Source organism: Aquila chrysaetos, chromosome 20, assembly GCF_900496995.4.
Source record: "Aquila chrysaetos chrysaetos chromosome 20, bAquChr1.4, whole genome shotgun sequence".
NCBI lineage: Eukaryota > Metazoa > Chordata > Aves > Accipitriformes > Accipitridae > Aquila > Aquila chrysaetos.
The window spans coordinates 9,952,141-9,975,863 of NC_044023.1; the positions used below are offsets into that span (position 1 = coordinate 9,952,141).

Genomic DNA, 23,723 nt, shown 5'->3' on the forward strand with positions numbered 1-23,723 from the left:
CTTCTGTTCCCTAGTGATCACACCACTCTGATAGTTTTCCAAAATAATACTGAAAAAATAAAAGTTCTAATATATTCTCTTTACTGAACCACATTAATTACAAGTAGCTGCTCAACGCTGCAATTTAATTTTGATACATCATATTGTGAGACCACATACTTCACAAGGTTTTAGTACTATATCACATGTAGTAGAATGCACGGTGATGCAATCAGTATGTAATGACCAAGGTTATAAAGTATACATAATACTATACAGATGCATAAATAATGTATCATTTCCTGAACTTGATTCTGACATAGAGTTTCACCAACACAAGCCTGAAGAGAGGTGTGGTGTTAATTTCTCCATTTTGCATGTAGGTACACATGCGAAACACAGTACCATATGAAGCATGTGAGGGTCAAATTCCACCTATTGGAAATTTTCCAGAAACCCATTATATTAACCAGATCAAGGCAAAATTGATATTTTGCACTGTAAATTAAACTTCCCCATAAATACTGGCTATGGAGACATTGATGTGTTGACAGAAATCAGTACTTCTCTTCATAGTTTTTCATGGTCAGATCTCAGAGCACTCCAGCATCAAACTTGTTTTGTGGCCTTTAATACAAATTCCCTAGTATGTAATGTATCATTTAACCAGATCAGCTAATTATCTTTCAAATCTTGGTGCCTGAACTCAGTAACTTACAAACTGTAGAAATTCTCCTAGAACAAGGTTCAAAGTCTATCTTAAATTAAAAAAAAAAAGAGATATAGATCCTTTTCTTTCCAACCATAAGAAAAGAGTTGCTGATGTAGTAACTGTGCAGTAATGACTTTAAGAGATCTGTCAAATAAAACAGCTATAGCTGTCTCCAGTGCTCCTCTATGCTACATCTAAGTACATAAGGTAAAAATGATCTTTGGTAAGGATTCTAAATTCACCACTACCCTGTTAGACAATCTATCCTCACCCTTTTAATACACTACATATGCATGTACAGTGAGTTAGTAAGATCAAATCTCACTCGTTAAATGATCTGAGTATGCGACCAGATGATGATATCCCTGCTGATACAGAATTTCACTCCCAGACAGTGCAATTTAATGTGAAGAGCTACCTCTAGAAACATAGAACAGGAAGGGGCTCATGGGTCTCAAATGTTGTTGCATTCAATCTCCACACTGGAAAATACGGCAGAATTTCTGCTATGCAATTGAATGCTCTTGAAAAACAAAATTGTATTTTACAGAGCTAATCACCCAGATATTAAATGGTCTGCCCAGTAAAAAAAAAATAAAATTTAAAAAAAAAAAAAAAATCACAGCACACTACTATGTAATATTCAAACATGCTGAACATTCATAACCACACTATATAACCTCACTATGGCTTGTGGATATAATGCTGTGAATAGCATAGGAATAGAATCCAGAAAGGATAATTATCCTTCTATTTTCTGACTCTCCTCAAAACAAGCTCTAATGACTTACTTGCTTTTAAATAAGTAAAATACAGTCCTTGTGAGGAGAGGGCTTCAAATTCTATTGTTTTTTCCTCACCCTAAATAGTAAATATTTCATGGATGCAACTGAAATCAGTAGTGCATCCTCTGGTAGGAAAGGAGAGAGCCATCAGCTCTTTGTGGGAAGAGATTCATTATACATCCTGGAAGACACACAGTGAAACAGAAGTGTACTATCTTTGATGGTTTTAAAACACAATTGAAAAATAAACTCACTTGTAAATGTTGAGAGTTGTCAGTCATATTGTCCTCTCGCCTACGAACTTCTTCCAACAACTGTGCATTCTTCTTTTTCTCCATTTGCTGATTGTGCTTCAGATTGGCAACCTTCTTGTTTTGGTCCTTCATATGTCTAAGAATTGTATACACATATGCATTAGTGTTAATGACTGCAATCACTTCTTTTTCTCTATAAATTAACTTGTGACTATGACACAGGACATCAATTCTCCAACAGATACAAGTATTCCAAGTATCAGATGTAAACAATTAAACCTCATCTTGTTTTCAAGATGGCATATAAAAATAGCTTTAATACCATCAGATTATAAAATGGTAAAGCAATTATTTGAGCCTACAAGATTTTTTCTTTTTCATTTGCTCATGAATACTCATACCTGTTCTAAGCATCACAGAGAAAAATTGTTGTTGTAATACAGTGATATTATCCAACAATCCTTACACACTCAGTGCGTTCGGGAACAATTTTAATGGGTGCTTTATGTAGTATTAATTTCAAAGGAAGCAGAAGGGGAAGGTGATGACTAATCTATGTTGTGAAATTCTATTTTTGAAAACCTGGACTATAAATATGTTTCTGAGGATTAAAGTGAGATGGGGTAGAAGGTCAGGTCATAAATATGCCACGAAGAATGAAGGATGCCTTTACAAATAGCTTTGTACATAACAAAAACATTACATTTCTATCTTTTTTAATAATAAGACTTCTTTCTACAAAGATTATCAACAAATAGATTTATGAGTAACTTCTAATGAAAATGAAACAACCTTTACCACCATTATATATTTTCTTTTCTTAAGACTGTACTCAAGTAAAAAAAAAAAATTAAATTGTTTCTATGTTCAATTATATTTTGCTGTGGATCTTATTCATTAAGTTACCAGAAGCGTTTCTGATGCTGATACTTAGCATACATCCCCTTAAGAAAGAAGGCAAGCTAATTTTGCCTGGCAGGCACTGAAAAAAATATCCTTGCAGTAATGCTTTCTACCTGCTTGGATTCTTAGATATTATTTTCCCAACTTTCTTTGACTTTAAGGAATTCACTCCCTTTTATCTATTTAAAAATAAAGTCATGTGCAAATTCCTACTGAGATCTACTCACTAATCCTATTTTGGCAAATGAAGAGAATATTATTCAATGCCCAAAAGGATCACTGAAAATGTCTATGTTGCTTCCACATTAGAACTTTCAGTGAAAAAAAAAAAAAAAGTTATAGAATATATTTCTTGCACTGATTTTATTATGCTAAAGAAACCAGGTCATTTTATATTTACTTCTATCACTGGTTTCTTTGTCCTACCACTGTTTTTTTCACTATTATTTATACTGAAAACTTTACAATGAAGGTCTAATCAAAAAATGTTGCCATGGTATTAAAAATTCTTAGAAGACACTTCATATACAAGTTTGTAAGTACAATACATAACAGAAAAGCTAATCTATTATTACTAAAAAAAGTAACTTCAACTTACCTAGAAAAATAAAAGTGGGTACAACTAATTAAAATAAAAATCTTTGCTTTTTAAAAGAATCTACATCAAGCTCAGAGATAATTTTTTAAAAAGACAAATATGAATTCCTCTATTTGAAAAACAGATTTATCCTATCGTTGTGTTCAAGAGTTTGAATCAGCCTGTTAAGGCACAAAAAGATAGATTAGCCTAACTGATCATCTGTTTACAGCATTTGTCTTTTGTACTCATTTTTTAATGTTAGAAATAAAATTTGTGAAGATTGTACATACCATAAAGGTAAAAGAACCCCCAACAAGACATTGTTACCAGAAAATAGACCAGTTTCAGAAAAAAAAAAAAAAAAAATCTAAAGCCATCCTTTCTAAATGTATTTTTTTTTCAGTACAATCATTTCTATATTACACAAAACAGTGACTAGAAGATGAACAGCTGAGCTTCTCCAGGTTGAACCAACTCTAGTCAGGAGTTAGCATTTTGCAATGCTAAAGACTTTGAGACCTTAGCCTGTATCTTCCTTAAATAATCTCAAATATTTTTTATAGCACCCAGATACCCAGATAAAGTTCTAATAAACTATACACCTAAGGCTCTCTCCCCTTTAGACATAACTTCAGCAAAATTACAAGACTCCTAAGAAACAACACCTTTTCCCCAGCTCAAAGAGAGCATCAGTACAGCACTACAGCTCTCTCTTGGTAGATTTCTGGCATCATGTTTAAATGCCCAAATTAAGTTCACTTGAGAATAAAAAAAATACACTACACGATGGTCAGAAGAAACCTGCCTACATGAGATCTACCTCAATAGGCCTGGGAGTATAGCATAAATCACCAATATTTTATCATAGCGTTAATTTTCTGAAAAACACAATGCTCTGCCACAGCTAACCAATAATAAGCAAGTAATATGACAGTGCTAAAACCAGCAGGGATATTTCTGTCAAAGTTACACTGACAGATTAATAAAAAAACAACCAGAAATTGTATGTTCCAGTTTAAAATTGCTTCTAGGTCTTAAAGAATATAATGGGTTTAGCTACTGAGCTATTTATTTTTTGCTAAATTGCCTCAAGAATTTTAGAGTGATGCCCTTTGTCTTTCTAAATCAAGTATTCAACTATACATGAGATGCTCTGTGCAGCTCCAAGTGAAAACCAGTTCTCTTTCATGGGTCCATGTTGCATAGACCTAATCACCATAAAACCAAAATTAATATTAGAAAAAATGACTTTCACAACTTCATATATAAATGTAGTATTTGGCAGAAATTTTGGTGGTGTAATATGACTTTGTGCTGTTAAAATATAAAATGGTTTCCAATCCAATGCTCAGTAAATGATAAATTAATTTATATTTAATCTCTAAGAAGTTCAATGTTATGCCAATGCTAACTGCTTCTTTCATCACCCTTCCCATTTCACTTTCTGTCTAATGCCACATTGAAAAGTAGAACATGGTAAAGCTGCAAAGGAAAACATCTGGTGCCTGTGATATGCAAAGTCTAGAAGAGAAGGAAATAAAAGAAAGCTGTGTGGTAGCCTCTCTTTCTTCCACAACTGACTACATGCCTATGGAAATGAAAAGAAAATGCTACAGTTAAAAAGCCTAGCTGACTAGTTTTCTTTTACGCCTGCATTAAAGGTACAGGAGGAGCTCAATACAGGAAATAAATACAAGAACATATTCCCCACCTTTTTTTTTTAATTTTTTTTTTTTTTTAACAGGAAATATATCAAATATAATCCTTGATCTAGTGTATTTTTTGACTATGCTTGCTCTGGTATTTTTTCACATGGCTCTGTTTTTAAAATGCTTTTGAATAAAATAGAAGATTAGGATAAGTAAAAATTATGCACAAGAAATAGAAAATATTTGGGAACAGTACACAGTCAGCACAAAACATCACATGCCATTACCACAGAGGATATAAAATACCCACATAATTTACTAGTAGCTATGCTGATATGCATAGTTGAGTCTACATTATTCTTTATCACGAGGAATTAGTTTCATGTGTTCTGCTACACTGTTTCAATTTAAAGCTGAAAGACCACAAAATTCATTAGACAGAATAAAATAAATAAAACTTTACTGTTTAAGATATATGTCTTCAAAATCTGGAATGTATGCTGCAGGGGTCTGGACAGTAGAACTGATCTTAGCATCACACATTAATCATATTCTGGTACTAAAATATAGGCAAAAGTAGTCTGTCTTTGATAGCCTAACTGCCCAAAGCAGTAAGATGAAATTCACAGCTTTCTGATTTTCCACATTGTTATAGTTCATTTTGCAGTTGGGTATCTATTATCTTATAGTGAGCTAATTTCTTTAACCACTGAACTAGGAGTTACAGTCACCTCAAACTAGTTATAGAATACTATGCTGTGTTTGTAATTTTACTAACTTCACATAACTGGAAAGCCAGTCTTCAAACTCGTTCTAAAGCACCTAAGCCCAGAGTGCACTGAAGTGGTGCCAACACCACATTGGGCTTAAAGAAATGATGTTCTCAGCTCATGATAGGAAGCAAAAAAGCAGTCTAAAAAGCAGTGTAGATGACTAACACTTTACACAATGCTTAATCTTGGCCAAACATTAAAATGGCTGGTTAAAGACACTTTTTCAGATAACAAATTTAAATTTCTGTTTGTGTTCCTATGGTTGTAGCCAGTCAGCAATTGTCATAAAATATCTAGCAGCTTCATCTATGGACAAAAAAAGAATTCAGAGTGGAGCTAAGCTGTCTTCAAAATAGAGCTAGAATGTCAGCGGGGGAAGGGGAGAGGGGAGAAGAGAAAAGAGAGGAGAGAGAAAAGAAGAGAGAAAAGAAGAGAGAAAAGAAGAGAGAAAAGAAGAGAGAAAAGAAGAGAGAAAAGAAGAGAGAAAAGAAGAGAGAAAAGAAGAGAGAAAAGAAGAGAGAAAAGAAGAGAGAAAAGAAGAGAGAAAAGAAGAGAGAAAAGAAGAGAGAAAAGAAGAGAGAAAAGAAGAGAGAAAAGAAGAGAGAAAAGAAGAGAGAAAAGAAGAGAGAAAAGAAGAGAGAAAAGAAGAGAGAAAAGAAGAGAGAAAAGAAGAGAGAAAAGAAGAGAGAAAAGAAGAGAGAAAAGAGAGAAGGAGCCCTGTTCTTTATATAGTTACAAACTGAAGGACTTCATGGGCATCTTCCAACTCATTTGATCATTCAATATAGAGAAGCAGTATCCAGCAAACACCCAAGCCACATAAATACTAGATGACAATGATACTGGAAGTTAATAAAGAAGAGATGAAGAACACCACATTCAAGAAAAAATTCTAAATAAAATTTGATTCTTCTAGTACATTAGACATTCATTCCTAATGAAGAGAAAAAGATTAGATAAAGTAACATACTTCTCTAGAAACTACCTTACTGTACATTAAACTGAGTTTATTAATTTTTTTAAACCTAGATCAAGTCATTGCTCTGACCTGTAAATACACAGTAGACTGTAGCTATTCTACTCCAGTAAAAATCGGCCAGACATAATTCCCCATTCCTCTTCCTGAATCTTCCTGATCTGGGATAAATTTCAATCATCTTTCTCAACACACAGAATGCTCCATAGCCATTAATTTCCACCTCAGCTGAGCTCTAGACTTAAAATCAGGTATGTAAACCACAGCTATGCCTACAACTGTTTTCCTCAGCATCCAACAACTTTTTCAGAAAAATGGCCTTAGACCACCAAGACAGGAATCAAGAGACTGTAGCGGCTCTGATTTCTGATAGTGCTGAAGAACCATCAAACTATGACTGCTAAATATTTAGGTACACCTAGAATATCATAGATCCATACAAGACAGGTGAAGGAAAAGACAAAAAATTCTTATACAGCCCTATAGCTTTCTCTTATGAAGTCCAGACCAAAGAACCTCGAGCCCCTTAATCTTGCTGTGCAAACAGCAAGATGTCCTTACATCAATTACACTAGCTGTTCATTCTATTTAATTTTTTAATTGAAATGTCTTTGTAAGAAATAGACATCAGTGTCATGGAGATCAAGACCCTTGATCAGCAGAAAGGCAAATACCAAAACGGTAGTAGCACTTAGTTCTTGCAAGTATGAATATCACTATTTGTAATTACTATGTTTAACCATGTTTGGTTTTGTTTTTTCTTGTTCTTCTGAAAGAGCATACAAATTGCTCTCGTAGCTCTAACTCCAGTACATTTAATTCCTTCAGTCCAACTTTTTGCGACAAATACTGACATTTAGTTTCTGCATATACGTATCTTTCAGATTTCATTTTACAGTAGTGTGTAACTGTAGTCTGAACTCTAATGTTTTCATCTCTGATAGCTATAGAAAATCACACTATTTCATTAAATTCCCAGCTTTAATTAGCCACCTGGGTCCCTTGGCCAAAAAGTTGGTAATGTCAGCCAAAAATAAGTGTTACATGCTTAGTATAGCCTTTACTCTATTTCATAAAGACTTTTTTTTTTCCTCAAAGCATCCAAAAAATGCAGACATGCAAAATACTCCCAAGAGCAAAATCTATAGCATTTTCTAAAGGAATATGTCTCTGTAATAATTTTCATCACATTAAACAGCATCATAATGGGACCAGCTGTCTGAAAGTCAATCAAAAAATTCTCCAGTAAGCTAGGAACCTGTATTCCTCAAAAAAAAAAAAAAAAAAAAAAAAATCAGAGTGCAATAAACTTGCCAAAGAATGTTTTTGGGGAAAAAAAAATTATTAAATACAAAAATTTAGTCAAAACAAGTAATTTCTATAAAACAGGAAAGTCTCAAAAATACATTTTAAAATTTAATCCAGTACAGGTATTTTAAATAATCACATCTTCACCTATTGTTCTAGGCATGCACTGGGTAGAATACTACCAACATTGTTACTTGAAAAAATTATTTTTCTTTTTAACAGATCATCTCTTTCTCCTTTATAGATAGTCCACACCTTTACAAAAAAATTTCACGTATGTGAGCAATAAAACAAATCTTAACATGTTACTAGGCACTCCGGATCTCAGGAGCTAGTCATGCGGAAGACCTGATCCTATAAATCCTGTCCATGTGAATGTCCGTTCTGAACTACATTACTTCAGTAAGACTCAGTAGAAATACTTCCAACAGTTCAGTTCTCACTGTCTTAAAAATGACAGTATGCATAGGTTCCAATTTGATTTGTTGAGTCAAGACTGAAACAACAGCATAATGGTATTTCTTTAAAATTCCAATCCAACTCCATTTAAATCCATAAGATAGAATTTTCATTAAGATATGAGCAAAGTTAAGTATTGTTTCTGGCATTTTCCTGGAATACAAATGTATTTGCTACTACCAATCTATAAACCTGAAAAACAAAGATGGGTTAGACTCTAGCAAACTGTAAACATCACAAGAGACATTAAGAGGGTTACTGACAGACACATTCCTGACACAAATATGCAAGGACACTGTTTGTTTACTTACAACCCATAGATGGATTTGTCTGGGGAAAAAAGTATTCTCATGATAAGAAAATCTATATCCATGACAGGCTGAAATTTTGATATGACAAAGAAAACATAACATACCTCAAATAACCATCATTCTTCTAAAGGAAAGCCCTCATGTTTGACTGCTAAATTTATTAAGTAAGTTAGACTCTAGTCACCTTAAGATTTATGATATGCTAATAAAAAACTAAGTAGTATCTTTCTGTGCTGCCATGTGCATTTACAAAAACTTTCAGGTTGGTTTTTTTTTAAATCCAGATTCTATAACCTAAAGAATTATTAGTATCCAAAATGTCTTTTAAAATTTGGGGGTTTTCCTTATTCTTAATCATTCTTATTTTCTTTTTGTTAACTAACACAATTGTCATGATGATAAAAAAATAAAGAATACCTTAAATGCAAAAACAAAAGCAATCACCCCAACCAATAAGCAATTAATTACTTTGACACAGCCAGCATTTCCAATAGGGCTGAGCTTCAAACTAACTTTTATTCTTTCTCCCTTGATGGCAAAAAATTATATTGGGACTGACCCTTTTTTTATGATGTAGACAATGTTCAGAAGCTACACTGCTTGTACATTCCAGGCCAAACCAAATCTTTCATCTAGTTTTATGCCCTGATATAAAATGGCAGACAGTAATGATCATAACGACAGGAAGAAAACAGATTAAAATTTATTAACATATAAAATAATAACATTTTATTTCATAAGCATTTTGCCTTTTTCCTTTTAAAGTGAACTCTACTGACTGCAAAACTGCAAAGCCATTTGATCATTGTACACAATGACTTTTTCTGTGAGATCCACTGACTAGCAAACAAGTCATGTTACAGCAACACAGAATGCTACTATTTATTGCTAGTGCATTTGTTAACAATGAGAAAAGAACCAGCATGTCCAAAGCTGCACACAAGAAGAGTATTCCTCATTGAAGGAAGGCATGTCACAACTGCGGTACCAAAAAGCAAAAAGGGAAAAACAAAGGTACCAAGCAGCTGTCTGGCTTTCCCAATAAGGAATCTTCAAAACACAGAAAAATGAATATATGTTGCAGGGCTAAGTGTGAACTGTTTCAGTGATGCCCTACCAAAACTGATCTGCAATCCACACCAAGTGCATATTCACCACTGATACAATACACTCAACCCACAAAACAAGCAACGTATGTAGAATGGAGCCTAAGAAAGTCCCAACGCTATAATTAAGCAGTTTACCACTTCTAACATGTTACTCCCTTCAGAGTAATTATTTCATTTGGGGTTTGTCTCTTTGGTTATTCTGACAGTCTGATGATGAAGCTGCTATGAATATCTGTTACTTTCTTAAAAATGGTGCTAAAACTTGTAATACTTTCTCTGCACAGCCTCTTTATTCCATTTGATAACACTATACAACGCATCCAGATTCTGAGAATATAAGCAGCCAGGTAATTGTCTGCCTTAAGGAGGACATGGGTCATACTGATTCATCCAGAACTGAAGTATAACATTGGTATAAATCAGCTCCATTCTCTATTTCAAAGCTATCACAGCTTTTAAAAACAAACAAACAAACAAACAAAAAAAACATTTCTTCTGCTTCTTTTGAATTTGGGAGTCCTCCTGCTTTTAATGTGAAAATTTGACAGACCAACATAAAAAGCTCACAGATTAAGACAGACCACTACATAGGCACATATGAGTAAAGTGTTTTGAATGAAGACTTTCTAAGGGGGTAGGGGGGGGGGGGGATGGGATCATTCCTCATTTTTTGTTTAGACTCAAAAGAAAAAAAACCACAATTTTTTCCATGTCTGTTATCATAAAGGCCACATTTTGGAGGAATACTTCATCCCCAAATCCCAAGGAATTCCTTTCTTTGCATGTCTGACTAACCTACTACCATCCTACAGAAAAAAATCCTGTCTATCCTGTCTCACCTTTGCCCTTCTTGCCCTCACTATTCCAAAGCAGAAAAACTGGCAGATCTTATTCCCACTCTTCCTTTTCTCTGTAGAAGAGCTATACTTCCTCTCTCTACTTCCCACTGAAAAGGAGCAGGCGCAAGACTTCAACAGCCTGAACTGAAATTGCCTTTATAATTGTTTAAACTACTAAACTGTGTAACCTACCCCCCTACAGCTGACCCTGTGACACAACTTCAGTTTTACAGTGGTGCTATCCAATCTTGTAACTGAAAAAAATATCTTTTCTACAATGACATATGTAGGAGTAGCTCAGCTTCCTTAGCATGTCTACTATAATCTGGGATGAGAAGGAAAGCTTGAGTGGATGCCTCCTGCTGAGACAGAAAAACATTGTCACCCTGGGGCTGGATTGCCCCTGCTGCCAGGAAGGCTATCAGGGAACATTAAGACCATCCCTTATGAAATAAGCTTGTGACAACTGAGTAAAATTTTGTTGACTTTTGGACAAGAGAATTTGGAGGAAGGCAATACTCTCTGATTAACTTTGGCCAAATTGACTTTATCTTTTGGTAATAAAGGCCCCTATTATGCTACATGCCTTAGAGAATATTATCACAAGAAGTTAATATTGCCATCTCTTACTGAAGAAGAATACTTGGTCTTCTTTCTGTCATTCACCTGAAGCTGAGACTATAGCAAACTCCGTGAACTGTTTCCTACTCCATCTACTCACCAGGAGAACTGAGAAGCACCCTGTGTTCTCTCTGTGTTGATATAAAGGACTGCAATCAAAATGACCAGTGCAAACAAGGGACAAAAAAAAATAATGAAAACCAAACAGTATTTTTAAAATCTCCAAAGAATTTAATTCCCACATCCCTAATTCTCCAGTTGAATGCAAAAATGCTGTAATGCCCAGAGTTACCAGTTAAGAGAAATTAATTTTAGTATACTCAATGTTTTCATTACATTCCCAGCTCCTGTTACCAATGGGTAGCTATTTCAGTTTCACTCAGAGGAGCAACTTGCAGCTGACACAGATCTATACGTCTCAAAAAACACAAGGTGATTCTATTGCTGGGTTAAAAAAAAAAAAAAAGAAAAAAAAAAAGCCACAAATTCAAATAACACTTCTTCGACTTCTTCTTCTTTTTCCTCCTCCTCCTTTAAATCGCATTATTTCAAATGTTGGAAGCCTGGTTTAAGATTTCTTAATACTCAGATTATGACGGTGCTTCAGTGTGACAAGTACTTTGCCTCCAAATGCACCACAAAAAGATATTGTTGGCTTGAGAGAACCAACAACTCTGCCTGGTAGAAATAAAGCAAGTGTCACAGAAGTCACTGAAACATTTCTCACCTCAAAGACAAAAACGTGGGAGGAAGGGTTTACCTAACACACAGTCTGGGAAGTTTTCCAAAATCTTTGTTTAAGAAGTGTTTAGTCTGACACAGTTCCCTCCAAAGCCCTAGAGAGATGCTAGAAATATCCACATGAGGATAATGCATGAATTAAAAAGACCTACTAAAATCCTGTTCCAAACTATGGTTCATATCACTTTGTTTCAACACATATCTGCACTGCAACCACTGAAACTCCAATACAGTGCATTGCACTACTGTCTTTCTCAGCACATTCTTACTGGATGACACTTTATATGAACATGTGTGAAATCTGTACTAGAAGACTCATCTGTCACACATCTCTCTTGTACGCCCAGGATTGTTCTGCATTTTCTTCTGATGTTCTTAAAAAAAAAAAAAAAAAAAAAAAGACAAGACTGCTGATGACAGGATGCTAGATGAGAAGGATATTTGATCTGATTTAATATGGCAATTGCTTGCTCAGCTATTTTATTAATTGATACCATTAGCAATAACAGTAACCAGTAACTGCAAATAGTTTGTTGCCTGATATTTGCAACCAAGGAGCTGCAGTCCTGCTGCTGCTCCATCAGGTCCTTTCCAGCTGTTGTCCAGGTAATATTTTTTCCTTCTTTAAAAAAAAAACAAATTTAAAACAAACAAACAAACAAACAAACAAGCAAACAACAACAACAAAACAAAAGAAAAAAAACCACCACAACCACCAACTCCTGACTCTGTCCAGTTATTCTCTGCATCCAACTGCTCCCCAGCATGTCCAGCTCAGCCTGACAGCAATCGGGGTCAAACCTCCTCTGCTGCACTTTGTGTTTCATTGTAATTTCCTTCTGAATCAAATCTTTCAACTGCAACTCCTGGCTCAACCTAGCAGTTCTCAGGATCAATCCAGCCATTATCATTCAATACATAAATCATGCTTTTGCAGTAACCTCTTCAGACCTCCAAATAAACCAGGTACACTTTGTATGTTTTCTTGTTTTGACATACTAACTTCCCCTTATTATAAATGCAGATCAGAGCATTTCAATCCAGTCACAATCACGTTGTCCAGGCATGTTGCTCCTGCATTATAGAAGCAAACAATGTGAGTGGAAGAAGCGGTGCCACCAACAGCCCAACTCCTAAATTTAGTTCCCCTGTCTCTTTTCAGTCACAGCTTTTTGAGGGTAAGCTGTGCTATCTCACAATGATTCTTCACTCACACACCCCTCCACTGTACACAGGGAATCCTGACAGCATTGCACCCAGGCAGCCACCAAGCTCCCCGGAGGAGTGCTGTACAGCTACTTTATTCACACATTCAAGAGGTAAAGAAATATGCTCTGTGGATCTTCGCCCTGGGGAAAACTAGTGGAAGCAGCAGGTCTAGAGAAGCATAAGAAATCTTGCTTCATCTAGAAATTAGTAACCATGAAACAGAAAGAGTAACAGTTCCTTATGTTCTCTCTTCCCCAACACAGAATTGTGGTGTCAGGTCCAACCCAATCCAAAGTGGGTATTTTTCCTTCCGAGACGTGGAGGTCTTTTCTCCTCATATCCAGTTTATGCTGCATATCCATTTACTTCCACAGAGTATTTACACTCCAAATCAAAACCAAAAAAAAAGCACATCACTGAGAAATTACAAAATATCCTTCCTTATTTAAATAATCCATTTCTAGCTGTCTCAGAAATTATTATTTTAACTTCTGCATGCCTTTAAGCAAACTGAAAGGGCAACGTATAGAACTGAGCAGACAGGTTCAGGAGTCAGTGGGATAAAACTGAACAACAATGCATTATCCTGCCCCAGGGATCCATTTGTATCTTGTTATTATTTATCACTATGATTTCTAGTTATTTTGTAATATATTATTATTTTACTTTTTTTCTTAAGAAAGTAGAATTCCAAGGAAATAAGCCTTCTACTTTACTGTTTCTTAAATAAAATGAAATGTAAATGTATACAAATTCAAAATCACACATGTAATCAGATAAATCTAAATAATCTCTTCTCAAATCCTCATCTCTTTCAAAAAGTTCACATTAAAATGTTGATTCTGTATATGTAGCAGACTGAAACAGAAAGACATGACAAATATCTGCCTGTTATCCAATGTGACAACTATGTTTCTCACTCAGAATAACCAGTCTCTCAGAAGAGTAATGTATATCACAGATTCTCTCAGTTTTCATTAGTACACTATCTCAATTTCTCCAGGGAAATTATCTTTGAACAACATATCACTCTGCCCTTGGAACCATCAAACTGACATTTGACAAAACTGTGGAAGGCTCATAAGTTAAATTTAAAACTCTGTTAAACCTTGCCTTACACATCTCATTGAGCTCTAGCCTCCCACGGAAACAATTAGGAAGGCCAACATCAGAGGCTGGTGGGAAAACTTCTACCACTGGTCAGTATATTATACATGGAAAAAACATCCATCTCCTCTTTATATGCAGGCAGAAAAGTTTGGGGAGTATATAACCTGCTGTAACCTAAATGAAAAAAAAAAGTTACTGTACTGATACTTGTGCTCAGAACATTTTTTTATTGTATAGGTAGATGCACATGGCAGGGGTTATGCCAATGTATTTGATTTTCTTGTTTGCCATCAGTATCAATAGCCCATCATGTTGTAAAACAGATGCAGCATTTTTCTAATCATTCTAACCCCATATAAATATGGATGAACAAAATGACAGCTAAGAACATATTGATAAGCAGGAATTAAAGAAATTAATAGATCTGTTTCTTAAATTAAGTTTTGACCTTAATGACGATTCAAGCTGCAAAAACTTAACACTTCACTGAAATCCCACAATAAACTCTAATCATACGCTACAACTTATCTAGGACTCTAGGGATGAAAGTTGGCTGGGTTATGAGGACAGTTTGCTTCAGCAAGGTCAGCTGGTTTTTTAGGTCAATAAAACATAACAGAAATTGCACCTCCAACCGCTGAACAAATGTTTCTGCATACCAATCATTGAATTCCAGTGAAATCAACCATAATGACAAACGCATAGCATAATACCTTTCTTTAAGCTCTCTCTGGCTAGAGAGATTTTCAATAAATGTTGAGTATGTTCTGACAGAAATGCCAAAGTTCTCACATTCAGACAATAATTTCATCATAGCCAATTCCAGAGTAAATGCATTTAATTAATTTCTGGAAGAAAGAAAGATTCTGAAAATAATTTGTTTAAGTATTTTTATAATTCAGGTGTTATAACTATCTATTGAAGTGCATTAAAATGTGCTTGTAGTAGATAGAAAATAAAAAGAAAGTGTTCATCCGATTCATTGCTGCAATCAATAAGCTTCAAATTTCAGAAACAAAATTTTCCAGCTGGAAAGTAACTTGTGATTGTGAGGTTCATTAAAGCATATCAGGAAAAAAACCCTCTTGTCTTGTCAATCGTTTCATAATGAGCCACCTTTTGCCATACAGTTCGAAGGTATCCACGTCAGAAACTTCTCTGACACGTCTGAACGGTGAAACGTGAACTGTGCTTGGTTTTGAGACTAAGATACCAAAACTCTCCAAAACTGGCAAGCTCTGCAAAAAGCATGCATTGACATAAAAATCCTGAAAACTTCAGATCTGAATACATTATAAAGGCAGATTGGACATTTGCCATGATTTTAGCCAAATGTGCTGAATGGCAACCTAATACCTGGAACCGTATCTGCAAATGCAAAACTTTGGTAGCTGAAATAATCCACCTGGAAAGTCTTTGCAGTATATACCCTCCTTTATATTTCAGTCAGACTGGTCTATGAAGTAGTAAACACTTTCTACCTTGATAATGATTGAAAACCAGGTTTGTTCCTGCCTAAAGCAAAGCTCCTTCAGTACAGGAAACAAAGCTTTGTGCAAGTTTCAATCACCAACTTCAGAAATTGAAAAATAAGTGGTGAGCTTAAGAATATAGAACTGAATGGGGGAATTAATGGGGAAAGGAAGAAGCAGATGAACCTGTACTCCAAATCATATGAAGTTAGTAGTTTCTAAAATACCAAGTAGATGTTTTAAGACTGTTCTGTAAACTTACACTTAAGTATAAACTTACAGCGTACAGCCATTCATAAGCATGAGAAAGAAAAATTAACATCAAGGCCTACTAAGAGAAAAAAAATGTTGACTAGATCAATTTTTACTTTCAACAAGCACCACAAGATACGTAATAATACTTGATAAGATGATAAGATTACTCAAACAGTGCACAAGCACAAACACTAGCTAAACTAATTTAAAATCTGGAAGAAAGAAAAACCTGAATCTGACTAGATGATGCTATATACAAACACAGCATATAAAACACACACATACATACACCTCCCTTGCAGTTATGTGCTGGTCCATAATCTGGCCAGCACGAACAGCTAAAAGTTCCTGAACCAGAAGCTGAAACACTCCAACTCATCCTATTATGTCTGCAATAACAGTAAAAGGTGTGATGGTAAAGTATTAAGAATAAGTCTCTCATCTTGGGTATAAATCTCTCAGTATACTATCTTTATTGTTCAATCCATTACCTATTGGGTTGGGTTGTCTACCAAAACGTTATTCCCAATGTTGAACTCCCTAAACAAAGACAATAAAAGTAAAACTGAAAGAAGAAAAAAATCTTCACACAAAACAACATATGAATTGAATATGTTGTTAATAAATATTTTTTTCTTACAGACTTTTGACAAAAGCATTCATTTACTGTAAAGTTTCTGATCTAGAAATGGAATGACCAAAAACTTCACAATAGGGACAGAATAAAAACAAAAATCAAAAAAAAGACAAACAGAAGTTATTAATATGGAATCAAAATGGTCAAATAAATGAAGCATCAATGAAAACCTTCATTGCGGAAGGAGCAATTAAGTAGGAGAGCAGAAAATACTGACCTGGAAGTCAAGCTGGTTGGAGTAGGGATGAAAGCAGCAGTTTGGAGAAAAACAGATAGAGAGGAAGACAGCAAAAGAGAATAAAGGGAGGAACACATTAGTTCTTTAAAAATATAACAAGCAGATGTTATATCAACAGATTTCATTCAAAAAAAAAAAGGGGAAGGGAAGGGAAAGCGAGAAGTAAAATAAAATTTCTGTAGCAGTATATCCTTGCTGTGCACTGAATAAAACAAAAATTTTAAAGTAAAATGGCATCTTGTCATTTGTGGACTGTGGAAAGCCATCCATATTTAGAACCATCCAAATGTATACATACACCGAATGGAAGAAATAAATTAGGTGGATATTGGTAGGATTCACTGCCACACAAGTGTCTCATCATATACCACGTAGTCCTTTTTTGAACTGACATAGGTTTGATGACCCACATTCAAGTCTTCCCATGAAAGCCGAAACAGTTAAACAATTTGGCAGCTTGTTCAAAGATATCATTTAGAAGTTCACAAAGCACTGTACCTAGCAATCAAAGACAGAGATTTGCCACCCCACCCCCCCCCAAAAATACAGCCCGTTCTAATGCTGACAGCAGTATTTTTCTTCAGTCTGAAGAATAAGGTTAATACTTCATCACTGAAAATACTCTGATGCTTGATAACTTATTTATTAAAAAATACCTAACCTGCCCTTTCAATTAAGTAAGGCAAAAAAAATCCCCGCCTGACACCCAGATAGATTAATCCTTAAAGTTGTCACTGGTGCACAGGGTTTCATTCATTTATGAAAGGGAAATTTTTTAAAAGCCACAAAAATACTTCTTTTGAACACAATTATTCCACGAGCTGATGTTTTGTCATTTACGCAATGAATTGTCAGTGCTCTGTGGACTTATTTTCATCAGAATTCAAATCCAAATCAATTCAGAATGAATTAATTGTAGTCTGATCACCCCAAGAGCTTAAATGTGCATCTATAGTGTTATTATGCAAAACTTACCACTGCCTGTGAAAAGTGGGTAACAAAAAACCAAACTTCTTGTTGAAAAACAAACTGGTTTTGTCTCATAGCTAGGACAGTATTTTTAAATGGACTTTCCTATTGTTGTAAGTTTTGCTGAGAAGCTACACTCAGTCAAGCAGACGACTGACCATCTAACATACCATTGGAGAAAAGCAGATCCAAGATTTTGCAATCTACACGATGTTCTCATCACTTTCTTTCTCTTTTCAGTCTAAATTTATTAATGGATAATTTATATCCATTGTCTTATGTGCCAACACTCTTTTACCGAAATCACTCTTCCTTCACCACTGCGCTTACCCTTTCACATATTTATAGAGAACCAGCATCCCTGCCAAGCCTTTGTTTTGCCAGAGAAACAAGCCACTGCTGTTTAGACTCCTCCTGTGACATGAGCACTCCTTTCCTTTAATTATCCTACCAGCCCTCTCTGCACCTGTTTCCAGTTTTCATTCAACCTTCTCCAATATGACCGATGAGAAGTACACAGCAGTTTTCCACATGGAGTCTTGCTAGCGCTCGATGACATTAATACCTTCCTATCCTTACTGCAGATATTTATTCTGACATATCAGGATTCACACCTCATTATTTAGATGTCTGCTTCATTATTTAGATGGCTCACAATGACACTGCCATAAGCAAATTCACCCGAACTTTATCTTCCTAAACTGTATCAAGTATGATCCTTAGCTTACAGCAGGCAGTCTTACTGGTCCTAGCTTCCTAATCATGCATTTTGTACTACTGTATTGCACTAAATTTCATGATTCAAACTCCCTAGCATATTTCATAAATATACTTTTCATTCTAACACCATTAATAAAAGCATTGAACAATATATTCCTTCCATCCTGACAGTTCCGTTTCAGATGCAGTTACCTCTCTTTGGCTAGGCCCTTCACATTAAAATTTAAGCTGATCACTATCTTACAGTTTCATTTACATTATCAAAAGAAAAAAAAATCCCAAACCAAAAAAAACACACCACATTTACTTCATCAACAAAACCAAAGAAAAACATCAAGCTAAGTTTACCAAAAGTACATTATGCTGGGATATATTGCATTTAATTTTAACCTGTTCTCATTATAAACATAAATCATGAAAGATGTAATAGAAGTTATCAAACAGCTTTAGTATAGGAAGAGGAATTGGTTCTCCTATGTAGTAATAAGAAGCTATAAAACATAAAATTAATATATATGGAGTAATTTAAGAAACAGACCAACATGTTTTTATATATGAGGAGTAGTATGAATCATAAATCTTAAGTGATGCAAGTCAGAAGTGTGACAGTTTCTGAGGCAAGAAAAATCAGATTAAAACCAAAAGAATTACTATTCATACGAAATCTTCTTCAGGATTATTAATAATGTTCGTTTGCCAAATAGCATACACTTATAAATTTAATTGCCCATATTTTGAAGCAGATATTTTTATCCTTGAGTATTTGACACTTTGTGTCAATACTTTCTGACAAATAGCAGAACATTAGTATTCATCATCTTTTAATTCTTGTTTGAATTTGTAAATTATAACTTTATTACAAACGTTTTTACTTTTCAAACTGATTTATAAAAGTACACCTCATTATGCTGATGAATTTGTATGTGAATATAACAAATATTGTGAAGATACCATAACTTGCAATACTCTTGATTATAACTCTCTCAGAAATTTGTTTATAAATTTTCAGAATTTATGTTGTAGCAATTATCTTGCAATGTAAAGATGTTGGCATAGCAGTGAATGTGGGTCCCAGCAAGCTGTTAACCAACAAACACATTTCAAAAGAGCATTCATTTTCCTGCAAAACCCTGGAGATGCCCTTGCATCTGAAGCAAGAGAAAAAAGGAGAAAAAGTAAGGAGAGAAAATAGCAACCTAGAGCACATTATATGAATTACAAAACAGTGGGACAAGAAGGAAAGAACATTTTCAAATACGCTTCTGTTAAAGTTGCAGTCATTTTCACAATGCTTTATTCCCATAAAGTGGGTAAACTGAGCTTTGGCTCCACCTCTTCCCTTCAATAATGAGCCAATCAAGTAGTCATTACAAGCAGAAAAAGTAGTAGCACTTCATAAAATGTTACAGCAATTTACACTCCACCTAACCCCCTAGAAAGGGGAATTTCAACATCAAAGTTTCCTCTCTAGGGACACCAACAGGTGGCACAGCTATATACAGATTTAGATCTTTAGGCCAATGTTTTTAGAAAATAAGGAAGAGGGAGAGAAAATAAATTACGTTTTAGAGAAACCTAAGTTGAGCCTGATTAGTAAGAAGGGTTAGACACCCACTCTCTAAAAATAGTTCCCTATTACACCTGTATATTGCTGGCAGATTGTTAGCCTTACTGTACTAATCAACAAATTTGTGCCTGTGCTTATGCATGGTGGAAATTAGCTTGAAGACTCCATTACCAAGTAAAGGCAGTAACTTCTGTTGATGAAACCAATAATAGATAATTTTTACATAATTCCTTTTTTTTTCCCCTAGTTTAAAATAATTGACTTATATATACTGTGTGTATAGGAATTTGGAATTAATCTTGAAAGCTGGACATAGCTTTAGTGAGAAACTGCATTAAAGTTAATAGAATTCACAAACAAATCTTAGAGCATAATGATTCCCCAAAATTGCAACATACTACTGTCCTCAGCTGGCCATGCCATAGATATCTTATTGTAAGCATTGCAGAAGCACTTAAATGTTCATAGAAAAACTTAACTACTTCATCACACCCAAAGTACAGTATATCCTGTTCAAAGAAGTCTGTGCCTACTCAGTGGTACCAAATTATTTTCTGAAACGTTATTTCAGGATCAACACCCTCATCAACAATAACAGACTGGAAAGCGGTGTCCCAAAATTTCACTGATAAAAGTGCATCGAATTTTCAAAAAAAAAATTAATACAAAAATAGAAAATTCTGTGCATTACATAATGCACTACAAGGTTCTCAAATAATAAGAAGAGGTTATATGCTGACAAGGCTTTAGTAATATCCCTGCATCACTGGGTTCCTTGTTTCTTTGTAATCATTGTTTTGTAATCTATAATTCTTAATTTAATTCAAATAAATCTACTGATCTATATCGATTCTTTATCTGTTTTTTACATAAAATATTTAAAACATTAACATTTACTAAAAATTTAGATCACAAGCTTCACTATTTCATCATGTTCGTCTTTTAATCTTGTCATTTTAATATTCAACAATTCAATAAGTACATGATTGCTACTTAATAAATCTCTTGAGATTATCGTCTTGAACAAAAGTTTAGCATGCCTACTATTGTGTCTAATGTCACACAATAATTCAGTAGGTTTTATAGCCCAATGAGGATATCAGTTACTGATTCTGTAAAAACTACACAGACAGTTTCCACCAGCTTGGTCACACCTGGAGTCACTATATTAGAAGCCTAGGTCTGTAATTGCCCCTACAGTACATATGCTGATGGGTGGAATAGGCAGCACTTTCTTGACAACACAAATTCACTAATCGTGTTATCTTTTTCCAATATGCTGCTTTAGGATTTTGGGGAGTTTGGGCAGAATTCAGTCACGGTGCACAAAGTGACCACTCTTCATTACTAGCTTCCTCCGGTATCTACTTTACACATTAAAATCAGTGCAAACACTAGAGTATTCTAAACTCCTCCTGATGTGGTGAGAGAGGTAACTGCTAATTAAAGTTGTCCTCATGTAAACACTCAGTTCTATTTTGAGTAATCTTTTTTCACTTTAAATTTGAGGTCTTGGTTCTTATGACACTTTGATTGATAACTGTATGTCATTTGTTATTACCATTATTAAACCTTTGCCAAATATCTGCAGAGAAAGATAAGTTTTGGCAACAGATAACTGTGAAGGTTGATAAGTCATCATCAGTAGAAGATGCTCTAACACATCCTTTCCAAGCTGGCTGTTTTCCTCCCCCTAAGGTAACCAACATTTCCAGGAGATCTTCCCCTCTTTCACCATAATTCTCCCTAATGGGACAGAGCAGTGCTATGTCTTGACTGAACTATAGCAGTAATCACAACAATGAGATCCCTTAAACTTCTCTTTTGGAACCGTGAAGCACTTTTCTTCTGACTTGATCACTAGAAAACAATTATATAAAATATTTGAAATCATAAAATTCTTTCTTTGATTTACCTAAGAGTGGCTAAGTACAGGAAGGGAACAAAGAAATTACATTCACATAAATTGCTTATCAACCAAATAAATTGCAGCGTACCATATGGGAGAAGGTTCCAAGAATCATTTGATTACAAAGGGCATAAGACAAATGGATCCCAAAACCCTCTTGTCTCCATTAGGGAAAGACTGCACAACCTTCCCAGAAATAAGACAAACACTGCCTAGTCAATATCAGAAAAGATTCATTTGTAGCAGCAAAGACTACAGAAACACTGAGAAATAGTTATAACTATTACTAAACAGTCATGAGACTAGTTAGAAATACTTACCAATACTTTTCAGGACCTCTCAGAACTAGTGATGCTGTTCACACTGAAGAAACACATGGGAAAAGTTTTGATTTACCAGTTGCTAGAAACACAGGATTGTTCCCCAACAAGGTTTTCTGGGAGGGTTGTTGTCACTGTAAATTGCATATGGCTTTTCCTATACATGTTCCTTTCATGGAGACAATTAAAAAAGTATAAACCTTAAATTGTTCCAAAGTCAGCAGACAGGAGATGCAGTTCTCAGGTAGCCATTTTTTTTTCATTTCTGATTCAATTTTACAAGACATAACGAACATTCTATTAAAAAACGTATTCTACTCTTTACTTCTCTACTCTGCAATGAAGATCAAGTAAATAAAAATGCCACTCAATGTAAGACAAATAATACAAGAATTACCTTTCTAACTCAGCAATTTTCTTATCTTTGTCATTCTTCTCATTCTCTACTTCCTTGAGTATTTCTAGAAGTCTGTCAACCTCAGCCTGAGCTTTGCCACATTCTTCTCTATAGTACGATGCCTCTTTGTCAAGCTGTTTCATTCTGTCTGCAAATTCTGGATTCATCCGTGCCTCCTCTTCAGCCTCATGAGCCTTCAGAATCAATATTTTTTAGAAAAAAATAAGGATGAAATAATTTATATAGCTTTAAGAGCTTTACTTCTTCAGTCTTGGAGTTCAACTTTTCATTAAAAAGGATTATGGGTATTTCTGTCTGATAACAATTTTTTCTACAGAAGCGTTATAAAAAGGAATGAAAATATCTGCATAGTCTAAAATTACAGTCAAATGCTATCATCGTGAAGGGGGAGGGGATTTATTAAGGGTTTTTTACACATTACAGTGACCATATTTTAAGGGTGTTTTTTAAATTAAAAAATCACCTTGTAATTCATTTAATTCACATTAAGCTTTTAAAGTCTTTCAAATATATAGGCAATTTCTTAATAAATCGTATTCTTTCTCTTTCCCCATACATATATACACACTTTGTCCATGTATATATATATATATATACACATAAAGATACATATATACATATTTTAATCTATATCACTGGATGATTCAAATGCAGTTTGATACAAAAAATTTAAAAGGATGAAAATGTTTTTATGCACTGCTGTTTTTAAAATACAAACCAATAAACTAAAAATTTGCTTTCAGCAGACTTTTTACCCAATAATCCTTTTTCTCTTACCATTAATACTTAACCTGAAACATCAGAAGACCAAGCCCATTGGTGAAAACAGCACAAACCTGGCAAACACATGCATGGATGGGTGGCAGTTTCACAGACAAGAAAGAACGCAATGAATACAAC

General features: G+C 34.6%; 1 protein-coding gene across 12 annotated transcripts in view; it reads right to left on the reverse strand.

The window, feature by feature from the left end:
* Positions 1 to 23,723, reverse strand: part of ERC2 (ELKS/RAB6-interacting/CAST family member 2) — a 534,400-nt gene that overhangs the window by 273,207 nt on the left and 237,470 nt on the right. For 9 of the 12 annotated variants that reach the window (XR_003920742.2, XR_003920744.2, XR_003920746.2 and 6 more), the window contains 3 exons: positions 22,803 to 22,996; positions 16,900 to 16,911; positions 1,731 to 1,866 (listed from right to left, as the gene is read on the reverse strand). Coding sequence is in view for 1 of the 12 variants with exons in the window: in XM_029996089.2 (XP_029851949.1) it covers positions 1,731 to 1,866; positions 16,900 to 16,911; positions 22,803 to 22,996 (342 nt within the window). In the remaining 11 variants the exon portion in view is untranslated. The remainder of the gene's footprint in view (positions 1 to 1,730; positions 1,867 to 16,899; positions 16,912 to 22,802; positions 22,997 to 23,723) is intronic. The other 3 variants (XR_003920743.2, XR_003920751.2, XR_003920749.2) reach the window with 1 other exon arrangement.